Source organism: Canis lupus, chromosome 4 (assembly GCF_048164855.1).
Source record: "Canis lupus baileyi chromosome 4, mCanLup2.hap1, whole genome shotgun sequence".
NCBI classification, from domain to species: Eukaryota; Metazoa; Chordata; class Mammalia; order Carnivora; family Canidae; genus Canis; species Canis lupus.
The window spans coordinates 8,766,774-8,789,416 of NC_132841.1; the positions used below are offsets into that span (position 1 = coordinate 8,766,774).

Below are 22,643 nucleotides of genomic sequence, written 5' to 3' on the forward strand. Positions count from 1 at the left end.
CCTTCTCTGTTCCCCACATCCAGCAGAAATGGGTATAAAATGTGGCAATCAGCATCCAAAGTCTTAAAGACTCTTCCCAGGCCAACCATACTGGAAATCCTTCGTTTGACCCAGTCTACCCCATGTCCATTCAGCTGCCACATCAGTCCTTGTCTGCTTCTGCTCCAGCTCCTACTACAATGTCTCGTTTTAACTGTTGTTGGTTTGTTTGTTTTTTTCTATCTAATCAATTCCTCTATCTTCTGGTCTCATGTTGTGAATTCTCTTTTCTAGCTTGGATGTTTGGGGATATCACATGAAAATTTGGTACATTTGACCCCTTTGGCGCAGCCTGGCATTTCTCAAACCCATTTCATTTCCTATCTCTGGTCCTGGAAAGTATGAAGTCAAAAAGTTCCATGAGAGCTCATATTTATAGGCATCACAAGGTCAGATACTGTGTCCACCTTACTTTCCTATTCCTGCCACATTGCCTAACACATAATAGGTATACAACAAATATTTTTCAATGAATAATAAATTATAGATCTATCACATGTTAGGCAGGCAGATGATGAGTTAATAGCTTTCATTGTCCAAATACCCCAAGTATTTCAGGGTAATCAACAAATTTATAATTCAAAGGATTAATGCTCATAAAGTCCTTTTATATCCACAAAATAATAGTGCTATAAAACAATCAATTGTTACTGAGTGGAGGTGATCAGAGAAAAGACTACACAATTCATTTGGGGGGTAGAAAATAGGTATAAATGAGGGTAGAAGAGAAATGGGACATTCCAGGGAAAAGAAGAAATAATCAATAAACAAAACAAAACTCACCTTTATCATAATCATCATCTTCAATTGCTTTTTCTTGAAGTTTCTGAAGCTTTAATCTTAGGGATTTTACCTATGTTGGTTTGAAGGGGAAAGAAAATGAAAGCCAAATTAGAATAGCATTCAAGCAAACTTATTTTTTTAAAGCTAAAAACATTTAGAAATGATTTTAAAACTGAAGTTCTTTATTCTCCTTTAAAAAAAGAACCACAAATGTACATTTTTCCAATGCCAGATGCATTAGTTTCTCAAAAAAAAAGAAAAAGTTATATAAAGAGAAAGTGTAATTTGAGCATAAAATCCACAAAAAGAGTTAGAAAGTTATTTTAAACAAAAACATCACATTGTACCCTTATCTGCATGAAAAAAAAATGCATAATGAAAAGGAACACAAACTTCCTGACCTGACCAAATGGTCTCTGTTCTCAAAATCACATTAAAATGATGAAGATAAACACACCAAGACTGGAAGGGAAGCCAAGAGAAGAAGAAAGTGAACTCTAACTCGGCAGGCTGCCCTGCTGGCTGACTGAGACTGACAAGAAGGACTTCACAAAATCCTTCCAGAAAAGAGCATCACCTTATTTAACCCACATATAGACGCAGTGATCCCATCGCTTGTCGGAGGGTTACCAACACATTCATTTTTAATTGTTTTTCTTCTTGACAGGAGGCCCGGGATTTTCTGAAGATAATTCTAGGCCTATCAGTGAAAGGATTTGGGTTTACTTCCCGAAACACACCTTCCTCCATGCTTTGCCTGGCTACATCTACATTTCCTTCAATATCCAGTTGAGGTATCACCCCCTCCAGTCTGTGCAAAATGTCCTTCCTGGGTACTGTCTCTGTGATGTGTGCCTGTTCCTATTCATGTAAGCCATTCAACAAATATTTATGGAGTGTCTCCTAGGTGTTAGGCACCATCTGAAGTGTTGAGGATACAGCACAAGATTCTTAGCCATCTCTGGACATAGATTCTTGAGCAGGAAGATAAAAATTAACATAATAAGTACATTTTCTGGAGTCTTAGAAAAAGATTAGTGTTCAGAAAGAAGAAAAACCATAGAACCCAGTAAGGGGCATCAGGAATGTTGGTAGATGCTGAGACTGCAGCTTTAAATAAGATCTCTCTGACATTTAACCAAAGATTTGAAAGTTTTAAGAGGGAAAGCCCTGCGACTCCTGGAGAAAGCATTTCAAAAAGAAAAACCAGCTCAAAGGCTCTGGGCAGAGGTGTTGCTAATGTTGCCAAGTAAAAGCAGGAGGCCACTGGGTCTGGGGTGGATTGATTAAGGGGGGATTATACATGATGAGGTCAGAGAAGTGATAAGGAATGCATCATGAAGATACACGAAGACCTTTGAAAAGTGTTTATGTTACTCTGAGGGTGATGGGGGGCAGTCGGAATCCATCGCCTGAATGATTTCTGAACAGCTCCATTCCAACTCCTGCGGGCAAGGGCAGAAGTCAGATGATAGGGGAGGCCATGGAAATCCCCCAGGATGGAGGTGATGGTAGCCTGAATGATACTGGGCACAGTGAAGATGGTGAGAAGGGATCTGATCCCGGGCACATTCCGAAAGTATCTGAAGATAGAACCAACAGGATTTGCTCATAGATCCCATGTGGGGGGTGAGAAAGTCAAAATGATTCTGAGTTTTTGATTTGAGCCACTGGATGAATGGAATTGTAAGAAATTATCGTAGTAATTCGAACACCATGTTACAGCTATTGTTTTGTGTCATTTCATTTGTGCGCTCCGTTCCCAATTGAGCATCTTTAAGGGAAGAACTCTCTTCTACTCATGCAGAAAAAGGCAGGGCTCACCCGTACTCAGTTCTCCACTGCTCTGGGCACACAGAAGGATGTGTACCCTCCCTGCCTTGCAGTGGGTAATGGGGTGCGGGTGCAAGTCTTGGAGGTCCCTGCTGCACTGAGCATTTAATTGCTCTTGTAGGATCCCTTACTGTTTTCCTCTTTGTCCACTTGACTGAGGGACCATATGTTCAGGTGGTGCAGGCAGGGTTCCTGAGCGACCCCCTGAAGCAGATCCCCCAGCTACCTCTGTGGAACTCGAAGCAAAAAACACAACTTTGCCCTGTGAAGGCTCTAATGCCATGTCACTGTCTGCTACGAACCTATTCTAATACAATTTCCAAAGTTGGGCACAAGTAGTACCTAAATACTTTCTGAATGAATGAATGTTTACATTAACCCCTTGAGTTGGTCCATGTTACAACTGAAAACTGTACCAGTAATGTAGTCGTACATATTAGGGATGGAAGAAAATCTGTATGAGTGGCTCAACTGCCACATAAAGCATACTATTACCAGCACCGCTCCCAAGAGGGGGTATTATTAAACAGTTACTAAAGCTTAAGCAGAAGAATTACAGAAGAGAAAGTCATGGAAAATTTCACATATTAGCCAGCATCCACCTCATCTTCTCCCTCTCACCCAATTAGCCCTGCAGGTCCCTGAGCTGATGCCCTGAGAGATGTCTCAATACCCATCTTTGCTGGAAGCAGGGCCACTGATGGTCACGTCTTATCCAATGACACAACCATGCGAGGCAGGCAATTTCCCTTCTTTTCCTGCAGCTTCCACAAGCGGAGGCAGGGCTAACTTGCAAGGTTCTCTCCGCCTGCCTCCTCTGCGCACCCAGCTAGCATTTCCTCTCATCACAATTTTCTCAGCCCCGCACAAGCCCTGGTAACGTCCCTGGGTGACTATTTCCAAACAGTATAAGCTATACATTCTCACTTCTCATTCATGGTAGTTGTGTTCTGTAAAGTCATCAGAAATGCCCAGTTAGCAAACACTAAACCGCCGCTTCCCGGGGAAACCAGCCTTCAGAGAGCCTCTGATCACGTTTTTGTCAGCTGATCAATGCCTAACCTTGTTTTATGTGTGCTTCAGTTTAAAGATGCCTTCTTTAACATATATTGCTGGTTCATTAACAGAACTTATGGCCACAGTACTACAGCTCACGCCGGAACAGAGCTTATCCAACACACGTTTCCTCCCTGGGGCACCTGGCAGCCTGGGAGCACCTGGGAGCACCAGGCAACCTGACAGCCCTGTGCCAGTGGGCCACTGTAAACAGTGAAATTCCAAAGAAAGCACTAAGTAGACCACCCAAAGGACACTTGTATACAGGAAGAGAGCTGAAACAAGACGGCAGCATCGCCTTGTTCAGCCTCAGCTGGGAAGTGCACGTCAGGCAACCCAAACTTTCAGCCCCTCTGCACACTTCCACAAATGACCAGGAAAGCAGCACAAGCACTGACTCTGGAGTTACCGTTAAACTGTAGAAAGTAAGCAAATTCACAAATTCAGATGGAATCCACAAATACTGAGGATCGGCTATATTTTAAAAGGAGCTAAAACTCAAATTCCTGAGATTTGCTTTTTCACTTAAAGAGAAGGGAGAAGGAGTTAAGGAATTAGAATATAATATCTAAAAGGCCCCAGAACACTAGAATCACAGTCTTTTTTTTTTTAAGATTTTATTTATGTATTCATGAGAAACACAGAGAGAGGCAGAGACCCAGGCAGAGGGAGAAAAGAAGCAGGCTCCATGCAGGGAGCCCAGTGTGGGACTCGATCCTGATCTCCAGGATCAGGCCCTGGGCTGAAGGCGGTGCTAAACCGCTGAGCCACCCGGGCTGCCCGAATCCCAGTCTTTTCAAAGGACATCTCCCAAATCCGTAATGCCTCTCCAGTAACCTGAATGAGCAATCTGGAGCCTCTGCACAAACATGATAGGAAAGAAGCCACCCCTCCGGCCCCCGCAAAAGGCCTCCCTCATTCTAGACAACTCCAGCTGTTAGGAGCCTCTTCTTCCTATTGAAACAAAATCTACCTCCCTATAAATCCTATGCCCTGGACAGAGTTCTTTCCATCACTGCTACCACACAGGATAAAGCTAATTCCTCCTCCACACATTTCAAATAATTGAAAACCGCATCATGTTCTTTGCCATCCAGGTATTAGTTTACCACAAACAAAGGTACTTAAATTATGGATAAACTGTGTCCAGATCCCATTACTTGAGACAGGATATGAGTTTAATGTGCACTACGAGGAAAAGGGTGAATTTGATTTTTTTGACCCAAATCCTCTTCTTCTGAGCTATTCCTTTAATGATAACAGTGACCAACAATCTGGGTACTTGCTCAGTGCCAGACCTTGTCTGAAGAATCCACAAGTGTGAGCACATTTCACCCTCATCAGAATCTAATGAGGGGGGTACTATGGTTTATGTCCACCTTCTAACAAGAGAGGCACAGAACAATTAAGCAAATTACCTACAGGCACACAGCTGGGAGAAGAAAATGCCAGGCTAGCACCCAGGCAGTCCCAGTAATGTGCCCCGCTGCAGGGAGTCTTGGGATCACAAGCAGTAACACATGCCCCAGCAGGTGCCCAGAGACAGCAGGGCTGATTCATCCCCCAGAATCCCACAGGTGCAGGAGGTGTGGGCCAGGCATTGCCCTAGGCGTGTAAGCCCCCAGGGTGAACTGGCTGCCACTTTGCCCTTCTTCCCCAAGGAACACCTCTCTAGTGGGCTATGATCAATCAATTCTTTTAAAAGCTGCATCCTTGGCAGCCCCGGTGGTGCAGCAGTTTAGCGCCGCCTGAAGCCCGGGGTGTGATCCTGGAGACCCGGGATTGAGTCCCACGTCAGGCTCCCTGCATGGAGCCTGCTTCTCCTTCTGCCTGTGTCTCTCCCTCTCTCTCTGTGTGTCTCTCATGAATAAATAAATAAAATTCTTTAAAAAATAAAAATAAAAAAATAAAAGCTGCATCCTGGGGCACCTGAGTGGTTCAGTGGTTGAGCATCTGCCTTCAGCTCAGGTCATGACCCCAGGATCCTGGGATCGAGTCCCACATCAGGCTCCCCACAGGGATCCTGCTTCTCCCTCTGCCTATGTCTCTGCCTCTGTGTGTCTCTCATGAATAAATAAAATCTTTTTATAAATAAATAAATAAATAAATAAATAAATAAATAAATAAATAAATAAATCCCACAGCCTGGTAATAAAGGTGAAAGGAAGAGCTGTATCTAGGGTGGTTCATATTTTTTTAAACCTAAAAATCATGAAACCCAAAAAGTAAGTCAGGTTGGCTTTCTGCAGCCAGAGCCCCTGGAAGGCCAGCTCTCAGGCCCTGCAACGACCCCGTGGCTCAGGGAGCTGGCATGGTGAGCCCGAGGCGTGGCTGGGCCCCACGAGCCACAACTGCTTACGGGTTCACAGACTCCAGTCTATTAAAAATAAGATTCTCAGAAGGATGTCAGTTACCTGCAGGTAAGAGAAGTTAGAAGAAAGAAACCCAGTGAAGCCACGTGGACTGCAGAGGCATCACTGCCAACGTGAGTTTCTGTTCATTTGGCTATTTGGGAGGGAGAGAAGCGGGCCATGATCTGCATTGTACTTGTGCTTCACTTGAGTCAAAACTTGAATTTTTGAGATGGAGAGATACAGATATACATTGTTGAGATTTTTTTTAAGAGATCTTGGAAATGAAACATTAAATAATGGCATTTACAGTCAGAAAAGTATGATGACACAAAGCTCCACTTAGTGCCTGCAACCTCGAAATTCCTAATAAGAGCTACGTATCTGGGCTGTTCGTTTCTGACACAGGGCCCCTAAAACCCTAGAAATTTCCAGTGAAGAGGGTTAGAAAGGTGTCTTTTGTTATGTTAATAAGGTGACTCTCAGAAGACACCTTAGGATGAGGGCTGGTTGCCAGGGGAACCAACAACGTGATTAGAGGTCTGGGAACCTTACAGCCCCCTCCCCCCATCTCCTCCCACCACCACCACCAGGGAGGATAGAGGGGTGGAGGTTGAATCAGTCCCAAATGGCCAATGATTTAATCAGCCATGCCTATGTAATAAAGCCTCCATAAAAACCCGAAGGACAGAGGTGGGAGAGATTTCCAGGTTGGTAAACATGAGGACGTTCAAGTATGAAGCTCCACGCCCTTTCTCCACAAACCTTGCCCCGTGCATCTCTTCCACTGGCTGTTCTTGTGTTATATAGCCTTTTATAGTAAACGTATGATCTATTAAGTAAAATGTTTTTCTGAGTTCTGGGAGCCACTCTAACAAATTAATCGAACCCAAGGAGAGAGGTGTTGTTGGAACCTCCGATCTATAGCCAGTGGGTCAGAAGCACAGGTGACAGCCTGGACCTGCAACTGGCATCTGAGGAAGAGGCAGGCAGTCTTGTGGCACTGAGCGCTCAAGCTGTGGAATCTGAGATTCCCTCTGGATAGATGTGGTCAGACCTGCATTGAGTTACAGGACTGACCTGTATTGGAGAATTGATGGTAGAGACAAACACCTTTCTGAGGTTGGAATTGGTGATGAGAACCCCTTTACACCTTGTATATCTATCTGCCTCTCATACTCTCTTTTGTGCCTTAGCCAGGCAATCCAAGAAAGCTGTCAGTTAGGTATCTGTGGTCCCTCTTAGCAAGATTAATCATTTCACTAAAAATAAAAATGAATCAAGCAAAGCTGAAAGCTGAAGGCCAAGAAGTATGCAAGGCATCAGGCCACTCAAAACTGTCTAAGACACATGATCTGTGGTTACAGAGCTCATGGTCAAGTGCAGAACTTGGACCCACAAATTATTATTAAATGTGATGAGTGGTGCCATGGGGCATGTCCAGAGTGCTATGGGAACATGGAAAGAGGGCATCATTTGGCCCAGAGAGGATAGGAAACATCTCACAAGGAGATGGCTTCAGACCCACACCAAAGGGATTATAGGAGCGTGGCAGGTAGAAAAGTGTAGGAAGGTCATTCTAGGCAGAGAGAACTGTAACCAAAGGCCTGAGGCACAGCTTTCCCTAGTGTCTTCAGGAACAGGAAGCAGCACCAGATGGCTGAGCCAGCAGGAGTAAGGCATTGGGGCAGGCTGGAGCAGGTTGGGAAAGGTCTCAATTATCAGGATAAGGAACTTGGATACCATCCCGAGAAGAGCAATGAGCCACCAAAGGTTTCAAGCCAAGGAATAACACTATCCCACCAGTGTTCCGGAAGATAACTCTGCTGGCCATCCGGAGAATGAACTGGAAAAGAGACACTGAGAAAGGCAAATATGTCAAGAATCTCTTACAAAACCCACGTTAAAAATAACAAGGACTTGAACCAGGGCAGAGGCTGCGGCTGTGAGAGGGAGGTTAGCTGCAGGACTATGAGGATGAGAGAGGTGTTGAAGATGCTTGCAATTTCTCTAAAAAACTGAACGGATGCTCTTAATTAAAATCAACAAATATATGTACCAAGACTAGGGCCCTTTAGAACAGGTTTGCTGGGGAAGACAATGACATCAATTTTGAACACATCTAACTAGAGGGTTCTGTGCATCACCTGGGAACAGAGCCCTGTCTGCATATCCAGCCTGGCTTCACAATCTCCTTGAGATATAAATCATATGGCTGGGGTCCCCAAGGGCTGGCACAGGGCAAACAGGGACAGGGCCAGGAACATCAGGCCACACATAAAGATTTGAAAGTAAATGAGATGCAATTGCTGGAATGAACATGACCTTCACATTTTCAGGTATTTCCACCAAATGCCTGATGAGTAGCTGTTCTACTTCCTTGTGGATGTGTACAAATGTCAGCACACATACACACACATCATATGCACACAGAAGGAAAATGCAGTCACATAGCCCAATGGGTCAGCCACAAAGCATCTCAGGCTGGGTTTCTCTTCGGATTTTTTGGAGGTAGAACAACCCTGCCTATTCACAGTTGTAACCACCTCTCTGATAACAGGGTGCACAACACACTCATGATGCCAGAGTTTGCATGTATACAGCCCCCTCTAGCTTCCAAAAGCCCTTAGCTTCTCACTGCAGCCACAGAAAATCCCATGCAAGGTTACCATCTTTAAATAAGGAAACTGAGAGCCTGACCAAAGTAATGACCAGGAGCAAAGTCTCCTGGCTGCGTCAGGCAGGGCCCACTGAGCAGGATGAAATGCAAGGGCTGCAGGAAATGCAAATGAAGCTCAGCCTCACCCCCAATATGGTGCGTCAATCTCCATCTTCACACCACTCAACCACAGGCCAGCCAGCCCCAGCTCCCCTGCCTCTGCCCCCAATTCCCTGTTTCAAAGCAGAGCTGGGCAGAGCTAACCACACATCACGTAGGCCAGGAACTGCAGAGGAACCTGCTGCTCAACACAGAGCAAATCTGAGCATTCAAGTGACAGAGAAGACAAGAACAAGAACAGATTTGTGTGCAAACAGAAAGAGAAGAAACAGAACTACGGCAACATCTTTTTGCCGTCAGTTACAAAAGGAGCTGCTGCAGCTCCCAGAGGGAAGTCGGTGGTCAACCCCAGAACTACTCATTTCCTGCCTTCTGCCCGAAGCTGGCCTGAGCTCGTGACACTCGCGGGCCCCCAGAGGCTGGGAGACACCAACCTCCAGCTGCCTCCGGTCGCTCAGCAGGCAGTCCAGCAGCACAGGCTCGCACCTCCTGAGCAGCGTCTCCCAAAGGTGAGCCTCCCCCAGGCTGCTGCCCTCAGACCGCCAGGGGCCTGGGGAGCAGGAGGAGGCAGTGTCCGTGTCCAACAAAGAAAGCATGTCACACTCCGGCCTGTGGCTGCCCCCTGTGGTCTGGGCAGAGTCCGCCAGGCTGGGAATAGTCTTGAGAGTGAAGTGGGGAGAGAAGAGTCGAGGATGTTCGTGGGGCCTGTCCATGCTGGCAGCCTTCACTTCCGCCTCCTTGGGGCTCTGACAAGGGGTCTCAGCCTCTCTGGATGGCAGGCAGCCTTCAGCTTCTCCACGTTCCCCAGCAGAGCCAAGTGAGAGCCGTATGAAGCTAAAGCTTGACGTAAAGGCATCCTGAGAGCCAGCAGGGGTTGGGGGGGCCTTGGGGACACTTCCAAGGCTGTAGCTGCTGCCACTTGCCTCCTCTGGGGACAGACAGCCTTTTGTCCAGGTACCGCCTCCAGCAGCATCCCGGCCAGGACCTGGAGCCTCAGAACTGTCCATGGATGGGAGCTCCCCCTGCCACCCAGTGTCCCCAGGGCCACACGACCTGGCTGGCCTGGCAGGTGGCTTGGTGCCGGCTCTGAGCTGAATCCCAAAGAGCCCCGAGGGCCTTCTCACAGGGGTCAGAGCCAGGCCTAGGTAGCCCCCAGAGGTCGGAGCCGAGGCTGCTGTGCTCCTAGGAACAGGGCTCCCAACCGAGGGGCCTCGCCACTGGCCTCCAGAATCAAGGCCACACCGTCCGGCCCTGGACTCAGACTGGTGGGACTCCTCACCGCATGCCCCTCCCTGGGCCTGGAACGGAGCGGCCACTGCTGGGTAGAGGAACCCGATCCGGGGCCCAGCTGCACTTCTCATGTAGCCCGGCCTCCGTGCCAGCCGCCTCCTCCGAAAAGACGCTGCAGGTGGTATGCAATCCTGGCTGCCTAGGAGGAAAAGAGAAAACAGCACCATCAACACGCAAAGCTCACTGGCTCAGCTGGAACTGCATTTGGAGAGCATCTTAGGTTTAGAGGTCGCCGCTCTGTGCATCTGTCAAAGGGAGATGCTGGCTCAGTGGTCACGGGGCCAACCCGGGACGAAGATTCTGACGATCTTCTCCAAGTGTTTGCCTGGAATGCACAGAAGAAACACAGCGTCTCCGCTCTTCTGTTTAGCAGAGCAGCTGGCGTTGCTGTGAGTTATGCCAGCATGTCAACATGCCCACTGGAGTTACAACCTCGCCGGCTCCTTCTGAACCCTCTGGCATCTTGCCTATTGGGCTCTTAGGCACCGCAGCACTTTTATCCCAGAGTGGGCCTGAAAGCAAACAATTGGGAGGCAAATGCCAGCACACTCCTCAAAACAAGATCCGATCGCTTATTCTAGCTCCTTATTGAACAATATGTGAGTTTTCATTATCTGAGCTCTCCGTGTCCCAGCACGTCTCTGGACCATGGAGAGCCAGCTGGGGCACAATTTATGGCCATCAGTTCATCTCTCACAGTGGACCACGGGAGGCCCTGCTTGATGTGCTCAACAAACCAGGGACTATGTCCCCCTCGAGCTCTGCAAAAGGAATAGAAACAATAAAAAATGCTGATAGCTCTCAGGCAGGATTGTATAGCAGTTGAGAGCAGACTCTGGCACCTCATTGCCTGGCTTAAGCCCTGGCTGTGCCATTGCTGCCTGTTCACCTCCACAAATTACTTAACCTCTCTGTGCCTCAGCTTGCTTCTCAGTAAAATGGAGACATTAACAGTACCTCTCTCGCAGGGTGAGACTTAACTAAATGAGTCACTAGAGGTAGACAGCCTACAACAGGGCCTAGCACACATAATAAGTGTGCTGAAGATGTTAGTTATTATTTCTCTATTGCACAGCACATTGGTACTCAGAATATGGGCATCATCTACATTAATTTCATTTGCTCCTTACCAAAGTTATGCGAATCAACCAGACTAGGAAGTATAACTTCCTTAAAGGAATTTCCTGTTCCTTCTACAGTTAAGGAAACTGAGGCTCAGAGAAATTGGCATTCAGAAACCCCTGCAAGTGACTGAGTGACCAGCATCACAGTCTCCTGACTCTCCTGACCCACATAGTGTTCTCACCGTGGAGCCCCGCCACACCATGAATCAGATGAGATGGAAAGCATACAAGTAAGACCAGGCAGTGCTGAACGTGGCTGTAGGTATACTACAGCCCATGGTGAGGAGTGGAACAAAGTTTCATGCCAGGCCCACACATCCTACCCTGTCTCCAGAACTTGGACAGCCTCCGGATCTTTGTTATGGTAAGTGGAAAGCACTGGGCATTTGGGCTCACCCTGTGTTATGATCATGACACACACCAGTTTTGGAAAGAATGTCAATGATAATCCCTGGGGCAATTAGCACAATGACCATGAATTTGAGCAACTAAGGACCAAAGAGCCCAAGATGTGTTCACCCAGTGGCCTTCTCTTGCCAGTGTGCCAGCTGCCCCATGCCAGGAAAAGGCCAATACCATCCAAGTACGTAGAATTGTGGAAGCTGGCAGTGAAGGGAGGCAGGAAAGCAAGGGGCTTCAGGGGGTAGGAGAGTAAGTCAGGATAAAGGAAGGGAGGGGGGTATATAATTTTCATTCCATAAACAATAAAATTAAAGCTCAGAAGGTTTTAATTTGCCCAGAACCCCCAGATCATAGCTTACCCAAGACTGTTTTGCTCTTTACAGAACAATAACCTAGCACAATGCCCTGCTATGGCCCTAAATGGCTTGCTAAATGATGAATAGATGCATGGATGGATGAGGGAGGGATGGATGAATCAAGGCCCTCTGATTCCAAAACACATGCTCTTCCTATATCCTTTGCCTCCAAGCATGTCACTTAATATGGTAACTTGAAATGACAGGAAGTCAGAAGAAAGATGGATTTTTCTTTTTTTCTTAATAACAGAGGCCATGCAAAGTTGGAATCAGTAGAAAAGGACATGATAAAAATGTACACAAAATATATAGAAGGAATTAATTAACTAATCAGTGAATAGTCCCAATTGGACCATCCATTCAGATGGTGACTATCAAAAGAACCCAGCAGTGGTTAAAGAGTGTGCCTGTCGTGATGAGCACTGGGTGATATTTGGAATTGTTGAATCACTTCCAACTGTATTGTTTGTACACTTGAAAATGATATTACATTGTATGTGAACTAACTGGAATTTAAATTAAAACTTTTTAAAAAATAAGACATTGAAAAAAACGTTTAAACAGAAAATAACAAGTGTTGATTACAGTGTTGAAAAATTGGAACTAGTGGGCACTGTCAGTGGGAATAGAAAATGCTTTCAGTGTAGCTGAAAATAGCACAGTAATTCCTCAAAAAGTTAAAAATAGAATTACTACGTGGTCTAGCAACTCCATTTCTCATTATACACCAGAAGTATTGAAAGCAGAAAAATTATCTCTTTGAGATATTTGTATATCCATGTTCACAGCAGCATGATCCATAATAGTCAAAGGTAAAAGCAACCCAAGAGTCCATCTATGGGTAGATGGATAAACAAAATATGGCAAATTCATACAATGGAATATTATTCGGCCTTAAAAAGGAAAGAAATTCTGACACAGGCTACAACTTGGATGAACCTTGAGGACATCACGCTAAACGAAAGAAGCCAGTCACAAAAGGACGAATACTGTAGTTATAGACATATATACATGTATATAAGGTATCTAGAGTAGTCAAATTCATAGAGGCAGAAGGTAGAGTGGTGATGGCCAAGGGTGGAGGAAGGAGAAATGGGGAATTCGTGTTTAATGGGGACAAAGTTTCAGTTTGGGAAGACGAAAAATTTCTGGAAGTGGCTGGAGGTTATAGTTGAACAACAATGTGAATATACTTAATGCCACTGAGTATGCCCAAAAATGGTTAAGAGGCTAAATTTTATGTTAGATGTATTTATTCCAATTAAAAAAATTTTAACGGGGCAGCCCAGGTGGCTCAGCGGTTTAGCGCTGCCTTCAGCCCAGGGCCTGATTCTGGAGACTCGGGATCGAGTCCCATGTCAGGCTCCTTGCATGGAGCCTGCTTCCCCCTCTGCTTGTGTCTCTGCTTCTCTCTCTCTCTCTCTCTCTCTCTCTGTCATGAATAAATAAATAAAATCTTTAAAAATAAATAAACAAATAAAATTTTTAAAAATCTTTAAATTGGTCAAACTGGGTCACCATGCTATGTGGTCCACCATGCTATGTGGACCCCCATCCTTTACCTCAAGGGTTTCACTATCTGAGGATGTCCCTACATGTCAGGATCTTGACCACAAAGAGAACCCATGCTCCTACTGGGGATCTGGTAAGATGTTGTTGGGCTACAGTGCTACATGAGCAACAAGCCAAGATCAGACATGAGAAAACTTCACCAAACATGAGGATAGAGAGACAAGAGTCAGACTGTGTGAATGGCCCAGCTCTTGCACCCACTGGACCACTCACACATCCCATCCCGTGGCATAGGCCTTCCCAGAAGGCATCCCAAGAGGCAGACACAATCACACACTATTAATCCTAACCCTCAGGAAACAGCAGAGCTGACAGCCAGATCTGGATGGCACTTCTGGAATGAACTAGAAGGATTAAAAGAGACCCATTGGTCAGATGGCAGCTCAGAAACCTCTAGAAAGATCCCCAGTTCCCTGTACTCGAAGTCCTCTTTTTTCAACTTTTTTTTAAATTATTTTTGAGGGAATTTATGATATCCCCTCTAACCAGAAATTAATTATTACTATCTATCCTGCCTGAAATTCTACCTCTTAGATTTGTTCAAACCCAAGCCCTGCCATCATGCCCTGCAGCTAAGGAAGGGTTATGATGCATTCAGACTTTGAAGGGCAGGATTCCTTCCTGACACCTAACTTCAGGGTTGAATGGGTAGGACGTAGAACACCACAAGATTCGAAGTGCACACAGGCTTTGAGAGTTGGCCAGGGAAGGCAGCTGTGCCTTCTGTTCTTTATAAAACGCAGAGATGGTTTCATTCTGCCCATCTGGCCCTGGAAAGGCTGAGAAGGGAGAGGTGCTTCACACAGCCTTCTCCACCCCTCACAGCCTCCCACTCTGTAATAGACCCTAGGGAGAAGAGCACAGACCTGCTGGCCCGGATTATGTAGGATCCTCATCTCCACCCCCATCCAGCCTAGTGAGCTCCGGGACTGGAGGGAAGCAAAAGACAAGAGCTTAAGAGATCCAGATGTCAAAAGGCCTCTCCATACAGTCCAGATAAGGTGCCTGGAAATATGTGCTTATCTAACTTAAGGGGGAAATTGGGGGAAACCTAGTTAACCAGCCAGATCAGCAAAAATTCTGTCTGCCTCTAATGCTCTCCTTCTTCCAGACAAATCCTTCCCATCCTTTGGCTTCTAATGCCCTTCCCCATCAACTACCTTGTCCTGATGACCCCGTTCACAGGGCTTCCACCATGGTCCACACCACTCCTGTCCCCCTACTTACTATCACCAAGCACTGCTAGCTATTTTCTTCAGCATATGCAAATTGTTCCCCACTTATGCTCTATTATAAGCTTCCTGACACCCTTATAATTCCCAAAAAGTCCTTGTATACAGAGAAGGCATTCCAATACACATTGGCCACATAATATTTATTTTTAAGTAGGAAATCTAAAATATATAATTTAAGGAAACATGATATATATGATCTTACTTGGAAGAACTTAACACCAAGACCCAAAGTTCAAATCTACAGGAAATGGCCACGTGGGCTTGGGGAAGCCACCTGGCTGCCCCGTCCCTCAATGATGTGATGATTCACCCAGGGAAAGTGTACCCATCTCCTAAGAAGAAATAGGCCCTCAGGGGCCCTGCCAAGAACACATAGAAGAGTCAGGAAAGAACAAGCACATAAGACTTAACAAAACATAATTTGGATATAAATGTATAGTGGAAGCATAAATGAATGTATTCTTTTCATAGAAGGAATTTAAATCCTATTTGTCATGGTTGGGGCATAAATCTTTTCTAAAACATTCAGGTTAACCAAAGATTCTGAATCATAAAGAAACCACACATCCCAGTGGATTAACTTGTTTTCAAAGAATCAAAATCCAATCATATATCCACTAAGCACAAACACTCTGCTGAGCATGAGTTCATCTTTCTTTGATAGTTCAGAGAGCACTTGAGGATTCAGAAGTGGCTTGGGGTCCTTGTAATAAGCATCTAGCAAGCAAGGCAAGTCCAAATGCGGAATAAATCAACCCTTATTGTGTTTCCATTTTAATTGTGCAATCTGTTTTAATAAAACAATTCCTTATTGAACACTATCTCCTGTGTGGGATGCAGATGCAAGCAGGGCACCATCCCTAACTCCAGTTGCTCATAATCTAGGAGGGAACATAAGCCATGAACGCAAAAACCGTCACAGGATGGAATGTGCTACTTTAATCCCAGAGGAAAGAGAACTCAATCTGAAATTAAATGAATGGGGTAATCTAAGTGGTTCCATTGGTTTACCTCACAGTTCTTTGCCCTTCAGCGAAGCAAGGACTTCATGAGCTCCAGAACACTCCCGAATTTATGTCCCCCCCACCCCAAAAAGCACCTCTGGGGATGGAAGGGAAGAATGGTGATAGTGCAGGCCTGTTCCATGAGACACAGGACCACTGTAACAAGTAGGTCTGTGCTGTGGCCTGGGGCCTCCTTCCTCCCATCTCTCTGGCAGCTTCCCTGCCTTTTCCTGCTCCCCTCCTTCCTCCTGCACAGACATCCCCCTCAATCAACCTCTTGCATGTCTCACTCCATCTTAGCGTCTGCCTCTCAGAGAACCCAAACACTGTCCTAGAGAAAGTACAGCGAGCAAGCACAGGTGGCCCTGCCTGCTTGGAGTTTGCCATCCTTGGGGGAGCAGAGAGAGGAATCAAGCACACACACAGATAAGTCCTGACGGGATGGTAAAGGACAGGTTCATGGTGCCCAGTCACATAGGGTAGGGTACCTGGCTTTGTCTCACAGGGTCTTGCAGTGACATTTGGTTGAGCTTGACAGGTGAGCAAGAGTTATGGAGGTCACAGGGGAGGCTGCAGGGAAGAACCTAAGAGAAGGAACAGGTCAGCCAGAGGAATGGCATGGAGGACACTGGTGACAGGCCAGAACAGGATGGAGCCAGACACCCCCATGCATACTGGCACATCAGCCTGGATCTTTGTCCTGAGAGGGATGGATGTGCCCTTTGAAGGACATGAAGCAAAGGAGAGACATGATCAGATTTGCATGTTTTAAGAGATGCTTTGTGGAGAATAGACCACATGGGAGTGAGAGAGGACACAGGAGAACAGTTAGAAGGCACCAAACAGAGGCAAAAATAAAGAAAGTAAGCCTGCAGCACGCACAGTCATCCTGGTACTTTTCAGAGGTCAGGTCATGGGGTCAGGAGGAAAATTGTTCCTGGGACATCTATGTCCGTCCTTGCTGCACACACAGTATTGACTTATGTGATGAAGCACAAGGAGCAGTTTCTTTATAGCCTTCTGGACAAGCTCCCACCCTCCACCACCCTTCCCCAAGCAGTGTTTAGACACACAAAGATCTGGGGCCAAATGAGTGATATTCTCAATGAATCTCTTGGCAAAGTAATCAGCACAGGCTTGCTGACCCGGCGTCTTCGCAAACTGACACTCTCCATCCGGTTGAAAGGCAGATTGTTTTCCTAGGCGTGATTATTCACCAGCTGCTCTTGGTGAGCAGAGCCGCCTCACCCCGATCTAGCATTTCCATAATCATCAAAGCCGCGTGCACCGTGGTGTAGACACCAACAGGTCTGCAGAGCGCGGCTCTCTAGGCCAACCACTGGGAGTTCCAGGAAAGCAAAGCTCGGGCGGTTTTCTATCAGCCTAGTCACCCAAATGCAAGAGCTCTGATTCCCGGGCTGCAGACATCACTTCTTATAACAGCCTCACAGTCAGAAGGGACAAGGCCCACACTGCATTGTGGCTCCACTGGCTAGAACATCAGCCCTGAGTCAGGGAAACTGAAAAGGCTGTTCTGCCTGGAACTCAGGAAACATTTATGTGCTAAAAGTAGGAAGAAAAACCAAAAAACGATAAACACAGCACAAACTGGTTGGGGGAGGAGACACGATTCATGAAGGATTTCAAGGGTACCGTCCCATTGCTTAAGTGGGGTGCAGGGTAGTTACATGGGCGCCGACAGTCTCCACACCCTATGTATGTACAATATCATTTCTGTAACTGGGAGGTAGTCTGTAACACGTTTTCAGAGCCACAGGCCCTGCCCTCAAGCAGAAGGCACATGCGGACCGGGCTGCCAGGGGCTCCACCACAGGAAGCAGGGAACAGCCTCACCAAGGAGCTGGCCCTGCAGCTGAACAGAAAGGTTGAGGCTACAGAGGTCACAGTGGAGGTGAGGTCACTGTGGGTGGAGGAAGAGCAAGTACACAGGAATGAAGGTGACAGCTCAGAGAGGTTCAAAACATCCGGGGCCCAGGCAGGCGGGGCCCCTGTGGAATATGCAGCAGGCAGCGGGCTGTGAGGAGGCCCAGGAGGCTGATGAGGGCACTGGGGCAGGGACAGGGCCCGGGCAGGCCCCATTCTGGGGGCCCCCAGGGTGATTCCGGGGGGTAAGCCAGGGTTGGGGACCTCTGCTCCAGGGATAAGTCTGACTTTACACCCCATTGAGTTCAGAATCCAAATGCATTATAAACAACGTTCACAACACTGCAGAGGCTATTGCCTCGCAGAATCTTCTCTTTCCCCAAAACTTTTTTTGCTTCTTGAAATGTGGCCTTTCACTGTGAATCTCTACTCGTGGACAGAGTGTGGCCTGTGTTTAAAATATGTCCCCATACATCTGTTCTACATCTTCTAGCCCACATAAGCTTTCTGCCTTGGGTCAGACAGTGGGAGTCCTGGGCCCCACAACAGGGCCTCCCATGAGGACAGGCCGGAAGGCAGGCCGCTGCTGGGTACTGTGTCACTTCCCTAATGTGCAGGCACCAAACAGCAGATCAACATTCAGCCGCACTTCAGAGTTTAAGGGTCAAACAGCATCCATGCCGTATGCAACATGCAGCGTGGACCCCAGACTGGGTCCTACAACAAAGAAAGGATATTGGTGGAAAAGCTGGTGAAATTCAAATAAGATCTATAGTTAGAGTTCATTGTGCCAATGTTCATTTCTGAGTTGTAATAACTGTTCTGTGATTACAGAGGCTATTCGCATTAGGGGAAGCTGGGAGAAAGGAACTCTGTCATACCTTTGCAACTTTTCTATGAATCTGGAGATATTCCAAAATAAAAAGCTTATTTAAAAAATAGGTACACAGGGGTATCTGGGGGGCTCAGTCAGTTAAGCACGTGACTCTTGGTTTTAGTTCAGGTCATGTTCTCAAGGTCATGGATCGAGCCCCACATCGGGCTCCACATTCAGCACAGAGTCTGCTTGGGACCCTCTCTCTCTCCCTCTGCCCCTCCCCCTTCAATTGAAAAAAAATCTCTGAAAAAAAACACATATACACATGTACACACATGATTCATGGACCTGTACTTTATACTACGAAAGGGTATGGACTCTGAAGATGGACTGCCTGAAGTGTTCTTAACTGTCACTTGTTAGTGAATGCTGTTGAGTCACCTGCCTCTCTGCTTGCATTGTCTTGTCTGTTAAAGGGGACTCTATCTCATAGAACTGCTGGAAAGATAGAGAGGAGTATGAATTTCACTACCCTATACTACTTCTGGCATAGAGTAACCATTCAAAAGCTGTTTTTATTTTCAATTCAAGAATAAAGACAAGAATATCATCCTGAAGCAAAGACACCTGGACACAGGCACCTGGAGGCAGAGTTCAAGACAAAGCTTAAAGCAGCTTCAGGTCTGACTCTAACCCTTTTTCTGTGCTAACAAAACTCCTGGAGGCCAATAGGGATCTACTCTGTGTGTGTGTGTGTGTGTGTGTGTCTCTCTGTCTCTGTCTCTCTCTCTTACTCTCTCTGTCTCTCTTTCTGTCTCTCTCTTTGTGTGTCTCTCTCTGACTCTGTCTCTCTCTCTCAGATTCTCTCTCTCTCTCTCTCTCTCACACACACACACACACACACACATACACCCCATCCAGCAAGTCACAGACAACCTATACTCTCTTGCTGACCAATATGTTCCCACCTCTCTGATCCAGTTTTCTGTGTTCTGTTTTCTTTCCTTTCTACACCCAGATCTACGACCTCCTGCTGAAGCAGGTAGCTGAGGAATTCAGTAGCAAGAGATTCACAGACCACGTGAACGTGTTTGCTCTGAAATCACTGAACAACCTCTCTCCGTGGTGCTATTAATTTTCATAAACGATTGTCTTTTTCTTTTCATGTAAAGTGCTACTCAAAACTCTGATCGCCATCTGAACCCCCCTCAAGAGGGCTGCTAGCTACAGATGGGTGTCTCTAATGAATTTTTTAACTGCTGCCCTAATAAAATATGGATGAACCAGAAGGAGCCCTCTCTGTAGCTATTATTTCCAAACAACCAAACAACTTAAGTTTCTGCTTTTATTTTTGTAGCAAAGAGCTGCAAGCTCTCACATCCACCCTAACAAAAGATAGCTTTTCTCATGCTCATCCATCTGCAAAGTTCACAGTTACCTTTTTAAGTGCCATATTTTATGCATGGGCTTATTTTCTTGGCTTTCTAAATGCCCCGCTTTGTGTGCCAAATTTGAGATGTGTTTATTAAAAAAATGATCCCAAATTGTCCGCACTTCACACATAAGTAGTGCCCTCGAGACTGGAGTGCCTTTCAAGGAAGTCCCTACTTTGCACTAAATTTTTATAATACTCAGAAGTTAAGCCCACATCAAAGGTTGTGCCACTTTAAATACCTGACCTCAAAAATGATACAATTATAGCATTGCAAATGTACTGCACAATGGTCCTATTAGAAAACAAGAGGAAATTGGGTATTTCTTTTTCCACACTTCAGTATGGAAACTTGGTGCATTGGTCGAAGGAAATAAGAAAGAAATTAGAATTATACGACTCTTGTGTTATAAAGATCTGGACTCCTTGACACCACACACATGTGGATAGGAGCTGGGGGCGGGGGGGACCTGTACATCACGTGGGTCTAAGATCTAAAGAGACAGCTTCTAAAAGAATATGATTGTCTTTTGTCTACACCTGAAGATTCTTCTTTTGTAAAACTTCTCTAGTCTCACTTCATATTGGGTACTATATATAGCATCCAGGTTTTTTTTTTTTTAATTTATTTATGATAGTCACAGAGAGAGAGAGAGAGAGAGAGGCAGAGACACAGGCAGAGGGAGAAGCAGGCTCCATGCACTGGGAGCCCGACGTGGGATTCGATCCCGGGTCTTCAGGATCGCACCCTGGGCCAAAGGATGCTAGGGATCCCTGCGCCACCCAGGGATCCCTAGCATCCAGGTTTTAAGAGGCCATGACCATATCTAGAAAGCTCGAGTCTCTCTGACTGATTCAAATCCAGTTGGCATTTGGAGTTGATGATAACGAGGCAGGGGCTGGACTGGAGGTAACCTTCACGTTATTTACCAATGAAGGGTTTGTCTCAACAGTAATCCTATACCAAAGATTACATGGGGGAATACTTAGGATATTTAAGAGAACAAACTTTTGTCAAATATCCACTTACATTCATATGGTGCAAATTAATTATAAAAAAATTCCTGTCTCTTTTTGCTTTCACAGTGCCTCTTCACCATGGAATGATCTTGAACAAAGCAATACATTTTACCGTTAAGAATAAGCCCCCGCAGATGCTTTGATGCTTAAATGTCTAAAGCATGCTTTAGTTATAGCAATATGTTTCCACACTGTGGAAAGCAACTAATCATCCTCACTGAACTCCTTTTGAAAGCTTTTGTTCCTAAAGTGGCATATTTTATGATTTTTAAATTATTAAAATAAGATGTTAGCAACTCCACCAGTCACTACTATCAGATTGATATCACATACACACTCAGATCAGGGCCATCTGCCAGAGGAGGCAGAGAGCCGGAGGTGCCGGCCACTCCCCTGAGGGCTAGAATTCAGAATATGGTGAGGATACTCTCATGGGTATCACAGCCAGGCACTGGGCCAGAAACCAAGCAAGAGAAACCACTCCTGCAGTCTGAGGCTGTGCTTACTGGGAGGAAGATGTGCATCGGTGAGGGAAGGATCCCCTGCTGAGCACTCCCTCACTGGTAAGCTGTGACAGCGCCTTGCTCTATGAAATCAAGGCATCCATGGGAACTAGTGTCCACCATCAACTAAGCCACCACTGTGCATCCCAGAGTGATACTCGTGACGTTCTCAAGAGCATTCTGAAGTTAGCCTGGGTTTCAAACTACTTCTTCCCTTCTTTGACTTGTCCAAATATACCTTCCCTGAACCTCAGCTTTCTCATCTGGAAATGCTCCTCATCCCTTCCTTGCATGGGATGAGCCACTTGTCCACACCACCTTCTCTCAGCATCGCCACGATCTCATGGCTCCTAGCATCAAGCAGGATAGTGGAGCAAATGTCTTCATGTCGCGGAGCTGCAGGCCTGCCTGCCACGCAGACAGAGGAGTTCGTACTGATCCTCACCATCCTTCCCAGGCCAAGCAGGGCAGAAACAGCACCTTCTTCCTCTTTGCCCTCCTGTTTACAGCTCCATCCTGACCAGCCCTCTCTGGCAGTGCACTTTTTTCAGATATGATCAGTACTGTGTATTCTGTGTCAGTTTTCCTATTCACAATCTCACTCCAGGCCTGGCTGGAGATCACACCGAAGCCACCTGGGAGCGGAAGATATTTACAGACAAGCCGCCAGTTACCTGTGTAAATGACTAATTTCATCTGCTTTGTAAGAGGTTTACTGGTTTAATATTCAGGGAGGGGGTCTGGCAGTACGAAGACCTGGATCTTGATTCAGTCAGTTCCCGTCCGAGTGATGCTGAGCAAGTGATTTAGCCCGCCGTGCCTCGGTGCACTCTTGTGTTAAATGGGCATCATCTCCAATACCATGAAGTCACCAACATGTATTTGCAAAAGCCCATGGTCATTTGTGACACATGGCAATACATGTTTCGTAAATTTTAGTTTCTTTCCCCCACTTTCTTCTGGGCATCTGAAGTCATCGCTGAATCCTGATAACATCTTAGAATTTTCCCGGACAGTCTCTAAAAGGAGGGAAGAGTGGTCAGTCTTCACTCTTATCCTCCATTGTGTACATGTGGATTTTTTTGGGGGGTGGGGGGCACGGTTAGAATTTGTTAATTAGTTCCAGTTATATTCTTCAACACTCTGCTTCAGCGTTAGTTTTG

At 46.1% G+C, this 22,643-nt stretch overlaps 1 protein-coding gene across 8 annotated transcripts in view; it reads right to left on the reverse strand.

The window, feature by feature from the left end:
• DISC1 (DISC1 scaffold protein) overlaps positions 1-22,643 on the reverse strand; it is a 349,132-nt gene that overhangs the window by 288,983 nt on the left and 37,506 nt on the right. For all 8 annotated transcript variants that reach the window (XR_012029320.1, XR_012029321.1, XM_072823068.1 and 5 more), the window contains exons 2-3: positions 9,276-10,270; positions 823-892 (exon numbers count right to left, since the gene is read on the reverse strand). Coding sequence is in view for 6 of the 8 variants with exons in the window: in XM_072823068.1 (XP_072679169.1) it covers positions 823-892; positions 9,276-10,270 (1,065 nt within the window). In the remaining 2 variants the exon portion in view is untranslated. The remainder of the gene's footprint in view (positions 1-822; positions 893-9,275; positions 10,271-22,643) is intronic.